Source organism: Salvelinus namaycush, chromosome 42 (genome assembly GCF_016432855.1).
Source record: "Salvelinus namaycush isolate Seneca chromosome 42, SaNama_1.0, whole genome shotgun sequence".
NCBI classification, from domain to species: domain Eukaryota; kingdom Metazoa; phylum Chordata; class Actinopteri; order Salmoniformes; family Salmonidae; genus Salvelinus; species Salvelinus namaycush.
This window is the reverse complement of record NC_052348.1, coordinates 18735366-18741783: the sequence shown is the minus strand read 5'-3', so window position 1 is coordinate 18741783 and position 6418 is coordinate 18735366. Positions and strand designations below refer to the sequence as shown.

Here is a 6418-nt window from a genome sequence, read left to right as displayed (position 1 = left end):
TGGTACAGAGAGAGAAAGAGAGGGAATAGAGAAAGACAGAAAGCACAGAGAGAGAAATAGACAGAGTGAGAGAGAGTGAGAATGAGAGATAGACAGAGGGTAACGAGAAGAGAGAGAGAGAAGAGAGAGAGACAGAGGGTAAATAGAAGAGAGAGAGAGAAGAGAGAGAGACAGAGGGTAAATAGAAGAGAGAGAGAGAAGAGAGAGAGACAGAGGGTAAATAGAAGAGAGAGAGAGAAGAGAGAGAGACAGAGGGTAAATAGAAGAGAGAGAGAGAAGAGAGAGAGACAGAGGGTAAATAGAAGAGAGAGAGAAGAGAGAGAGACAGAGGGTAAATAGAAGAGAGAGAGAGGAGAGAGAGACAGAGGGTAAATAGAAGAGAGAGAGAGAAGAGAGAGAGACAGAGGGTAAATAGAAGAGAGAGAGAGAAGAGATAGAGACAGAGGGTAAAGAAAGAGAAGAGATAGAGACAGAGGGCAAAGAAAGAGAGAGAGAAGAGAGAGAGAGACAGAGGGTAAAGCAAGAGAGAAGAGAGAGAGAGAAGAGAGAGAGAGACAGAGGGTAAAGAAAGAGAGAGAGAAGAGAGAGAGAGACAGAGAGAGAATGAGAGAGAGAGAATGAGAGAGAGAATGAGAGAGAGAGATATGGCCTGACCAGTTTTTAATGGGACAGTCGTCAGTGATGCTGACGACAGAACTTATGAGAAACATTAGAACCGGCCAACAGCTCTCCTGTCAGTCAAAGTGGTACCCTACCTACCCCACTATATAGGGGATAGGATGCCATTTCAGCCTCATCGTTACAGTGCACACTCACAACAACATCATCCTCACAGACACACACATCAACACAACGCCTGTCATCTACACAATCACACTGTACTGTAGGTAGGTGGACTCACTAGTTCTGGTAAAGGAACATTAAATATGCTTACTTCAAATATGGAAAAAAGGCGGAGCCTGAAAAGAACAAAATAAAAGCTATCTCCATGTATCCAGGACATTCAGATGGCGATGGTGGGGTTGAGGGATGTAGTAGTGGATTCCTGTACAGTACAGTTCAGTAGGGAACAGTGGTGTCTACTGGAGGAGAGAAGCATTGGAACTTAGAACCAAGAACAGTTAGAATGAAGCGAAGAAGTTAGAATCCATAGTTCTCCAGTCTCCTGGGTGACAACTCACAAACTCAGTCTCCACAACGAAACTCACAAATAAACATCATTGGTCCTTCTTCCAGTAGTTCTTTTTTTTTGTCTTCAATTCTTTTTCGCAGGACAACGATTTAATCTTCCAAACATTTTAGTTTGAGTGTTTCTCACAAAAAAATAGATGGTCCTTGGAAAGAGTCTGTTTCTCTATTTCTTAAAAGGTGTTAATCTAGTAAAATTGTTGTGCCAGAAAGGAGCCTGGCCTCGTTTGGATTGACTGAATTCAAAAACCTCTGCATGTGCCAAGTCCTTTGCTAGGTCATACTGTCCCAGGGGTAGGGGATCCTGGGGAGGGGGGTAGGAGGGGGGCACGCACCTGTTCACACCTGGAAGGCAGGTGCAGAGTAGGGGGCAGGAAGGAAGAGCAGAGTAGGGGGCAGGAAGGAGGGAACAGAGTAGGGGGCAGGAAGGAAGAGCAGAGTAGGGGGCAGGAAGGAGGGAACAGAGTAGGGGGCAGGAAGGAGGGAACAGAGTAGGGGGCAGGAAGGAGGGAACAGAGTAGGGGGCAGGAAGGAGGGAACAGAGTAGGGGGCAGGAAGGAGGGAACAGAGTAGGGGGCAGGAAGGAGGGAACAGAGTAGGGGGCAGGAAGGAGGGAACAGAGTAGGGGGCAGGAAGGAGGGAACAGAGTAAGGGAAGAGGCAGAGAGCAGAAGCAAAGGGGTGGAGAAGTGGATAGCCAGAGAATCATGGTCAGTATTGGATCAGAAACAGAACATTTGTACACAACATCTAGTCATGCTTTCACAACAAACAAGCAACTACAACTACACACTACGCTGTTCATCACTGTGTTACGATTGTAGCATATAATATTATGATCAAATGATGATGCTTGAGGATGGAAAATACACATCTCTGCTCTAGTAATGACACAAGGGAGAACTAGAGATGCTATTCAAACAATCCTTGAATCAGGCAAACACGAGGACCGGGAAAATAACATTCTTCCAGCACATGTATGAAATCAGGCATTTCCATTGACGAAGGAGAGTGTTATTCCGTCTTTGCTGATTACGTGTTTGATTGAATAGCACCCTAAGACTACGCAAAGTAAGAGCAATCAAAATAGATTTATAAGAATAGAAAGCTGCTGGACTACGATCTATGAGCATTACAACAACTACTCCACAGCCAATATAAAACTGTGAATAATCAATATTTGATGATGGAAAATTTAAAAGTTGCCATGGCATCTTGAAAAACACAGTGTATTTGTGTTGTTAACTGATCATAGACACTGTTTCTTTATGGAGATATCGGAGAGCCTTGAGAGTAAAGATCAACATGCTCCAATGCCATTGGTAATCATAGTAGTTCTGATTTCTTATCAGTTGCCATGGCATCTTGTTGCATTATCTCTACAGTAAACAAAACTCTAATGAATGATATACCTTTATCATTTTCAAACCATGTCCATAAAACAAGGCCCTCTTTCTCAAGATGATATCTAACAATGAATCTGAAAATTCAAGAGCAGTACTTCACCTTGTGCCAACCGTGTAATACACACACAGTTACTGTCAAATTACGATGTTACACACACAGATACTGTCAAACGACGATGTAACACACACACAGTTACTGTCAAACCACGATGTAATACACACAGTTACTGTCAAACGACGATGTAACACAAACACAGAACAGTACAGTACTGTGACACACCAAACCAAACACAGAACAGTACAGTACTGTGACACACCAAACCAAACACAGAACAGTACAGTACTGTGACACACCAAACCAAACACAGAACAGTACAGTTCTGACACACATCCAGGGCTCTATTTTAACAAGCCTAACCCAGTGGTAAATCTCAGAGATGGCGGTAGCGCTATAGGTCTGGGGGTGTGTCCAAAATATTTGTACTATTTTCACAGCCAGAATTATGAGTGCAGTAGCTGGCGGTGGTGTGAAAGGGGTTTGAAGAATAAACAAACAGTAGGTGTGACTAGGGCCTGGCCACTCACTGGCCAATCCATGCGTTCCATGGCTTAGTCTACTGCATGCGTTTGTCTCGAGTTCTGTAAGTTATTGACGGTCTTGACATTGTCATCAACACCAATTCGGCTGGGGACACGGCATATTTTCCTCCTGGTCCATAATATATTGATACTACTACAGTTTATAGTATATTGATACTGCGTTTATAGTATATTGATACCACTACAGTTTATAGTATATTGATACCACTACAGTTTATAGTATATTGATTACTAGTACAGTTGATAGTATATTGATAGTAATAAAGTTTATAGTATATTGATAGTACTAAAGTTTATAGTATATTGATAGTACTAAAGTTTATAGTATATTGATACCACTACAATTTATAGTATATTGATACTACAGTTGATAGTATTGTGATATTACTACAGTTTATAGTATATTGACACTACACTTTATAGTATATTGACACTACTACAGTTCATAGTATATTGATACTACAGCTTATAGTATATTGATAATAGTAGAGTTTATAGTATATTGATAATAGTAGAGTTTATAGTATATTGATACTACTAAAGTTTATAGTATGTTGATACTACTAAAGTTCATAGTATATTGATTCTACAGTTTATAGTATATCAATACTACAGTTGATAGTATATTGATACTACTACAGTTTATAGTATATTGATACTGCACTTCATAGTATATTGATACTACTGCAGTCTATAGTATATTGATACTACTGCAGTTTATAGTATATTGATACTACTGCAGTTTACAGTATATTGATACTACTGCAGTTTATAGTATATTGATACTACAGTTTATAGTATATTGATAAAACAGTTTATAGAATATTGATAAAACAGTTTATAGTATATTGATACTACTACAGTTGATAGTATCATGATAATACTACAGTTGATAGTATATTTATACTACTACAGTTGATAGTATATTGATACTACTACAGTTGGTAGTATATTGATACTACTACAGTTTATAGTATATTGATACTGCAGTTTATAGTATATTGATACTACAGTTTATAGTATATTGACACTGCCACAGTTTATAATATCTTTATACTAAAGTTGATAGTATATTGATACTACAATTGATAGTATATTGATACTACTACAGTTTACAGTATATTGATTCTACAGTTCATAGTATATTGATACCACAGTTTATAGTATATTGATACCACAGTTGATAGTATATTGATACTACTGCAGTTTATAGTATATTGATACTACACTTTATAGTATATTGACACTAATACAGTTCATATTATATTGATACTTCAGTTTATAGTATATTGATACTACTACAGTTTATAGTGTATTGATAGTACAGTTTATAGTATATTGACACTACAGTTTATAGTATATTGACACTACAGTTTATAGTATATTGATACTATTGCAGTTTATAGTATATTGATACTTCAGTTTATAGTATATTGATTCTTCAGTTCATAGTATATTGATTATTCAGTTTATAGTATATTGATACAACTACAGTTTATAGTGTATTGATAGTACAGTTTATAGTATATTGTTTTATAGTATATTGATACTACTGCAGTTTATAGTATATTGATACTTCAGTTTATAGTATATTGATACAACTACAGTTTATAGTGTATTGATAGTACAGTTGATAGTATATTGACACTACAGTTTATAGTATATTGATACTACCGCAGTTTAAAGTATATTGATACTACATTTGATATCATATTGATACTACAGTTTATAGTATATTGATACTACTACAATGTATAGCATATTGATACTACAGTTGATAGCATATTGGCACTACATTTTATAGTATATTGATACTACCACAGTTGATAGTATATTGATACTACTACCGTTTATAGTATATTGATACTACAGCTGATCATATATTGATACTACTGCATTTTATAGTATATTGATACTCCAGTTGGTAGTATACTGATACTGCAGTTGATAGTATATTGATACTACTACAGTTTATAGTATATTGATACTACAGTTGATAGTATATTGATACTACAGTTTATTAAATAGCATAGGCTACAATAACTTAATAGCAACAGTAAATTAAAAAACATCCAGTGTTTGCTCAATAGCCACACTTGGAGTGTTGGCAGTCAACATTGTTGTAATTGGCTTCAACAAGCCTAGCCTAGCCTACAAGCACATCGCAATTCTCCTAAAATAAAACATTATAGGTTACCGTAAATTGTATTGTATGTGTGAGGCACGTTCTCAATAAGCCAGATATAGCCTAGGACTACCGCTGATGCTGCTTTATAGGACTGAACAATTGAAATAAGTTTGGAGGCGCGAGTGTTTGGTCACCTGAGGAGAGGAGCTCTTTGGAGATGGGAATGGATACTTGAACAAGCGAAAGGTAGCAAGCAGGTAGGCATATGTGTGTCTGTTTTTGGATGTGCAGTATATTTTCAATTCAAGGTACTCTGACGAATAGGAAATTTAAACACCTTTTACGGATCGACTGCGTTGCAAGGCCGGGATAAAAAAGACAAGATGCATTGCTGTTGAACCAGCCTTAGTATCCTAGACCTAGGGTAAGGGTAGCACTACGTAGGGCTTGATATGAAACGGCCAGCCTCAGTATCCTAGACCTAGGGTAAGGGTAGCGCTACGTAGGGCTTGATATGAAACGGCCAGCCTCAGTATCCTAGACCTAGGGTAAGGGTAGCGCTACGTAGGGCTTGATATGAAACGGCCAGCCTCAGTATCCTAGACCTAGGGTAAGGGTAGCGCTACGTAGGGCTTGATATGAAACGGAAAACAATATTTTTTTAAAAACAGCAACAATATTTATAAATAGGGTGGGGTCAGAAGCATGATGTCATAAAGCGCATCTCTCGTTCCATGGCACTGTGTGCACAGGTAGATCTAAATGTCTTTACGCATAACACTGACACATCTATGCAAAATACTAGGATACTGTTGATTGTATCGTTGCCTATGTGCGAGGCAGATCCTCAAAACAATCTGGAGTTGATAAAGCATTATAGGAGGACTGAATAGTTTGGAGGAACGTGTCTTTTGTACTCAAACGAGGGGCGCTCTTTGAGAATGGGGATGGATAACCTACTGAACAAGCTAAATGAAGTATGCAGGTATGTCAATTGAAAAAGCATGGGGGCAAAAACCTCAAAAAATATTTCACGTCACTCTCAGTAGACCATTTAAAACCTCTGTATCCAGAGGCTACTTGGCTAATGGCCAGGA

General features: G+C 38.1%; 1 protein-coding gene across 1 annotated transcript in view; it reads right to left on the bottom strand.

Moving 5' to 3' along the window:
- Positions 1–1242: 1242 nt before the first annotated feature.
- Positions 1243–6418, bottom strand: part of LOC120034696 — a 98171-nt gene continuing 92995 nt past the window's right edge. The window contains exon 14 of the mRNA XM_038981300.1: positions 1243–1533. Within this exon, the coding sequence (XP_038837228.1) occupies positions 1355–1533 (179 nt within the window). The 3' untranslated portion in view covers positions 1243–1354. The remainder of the gene's footprint in view (positions 1534–6418) is intronic.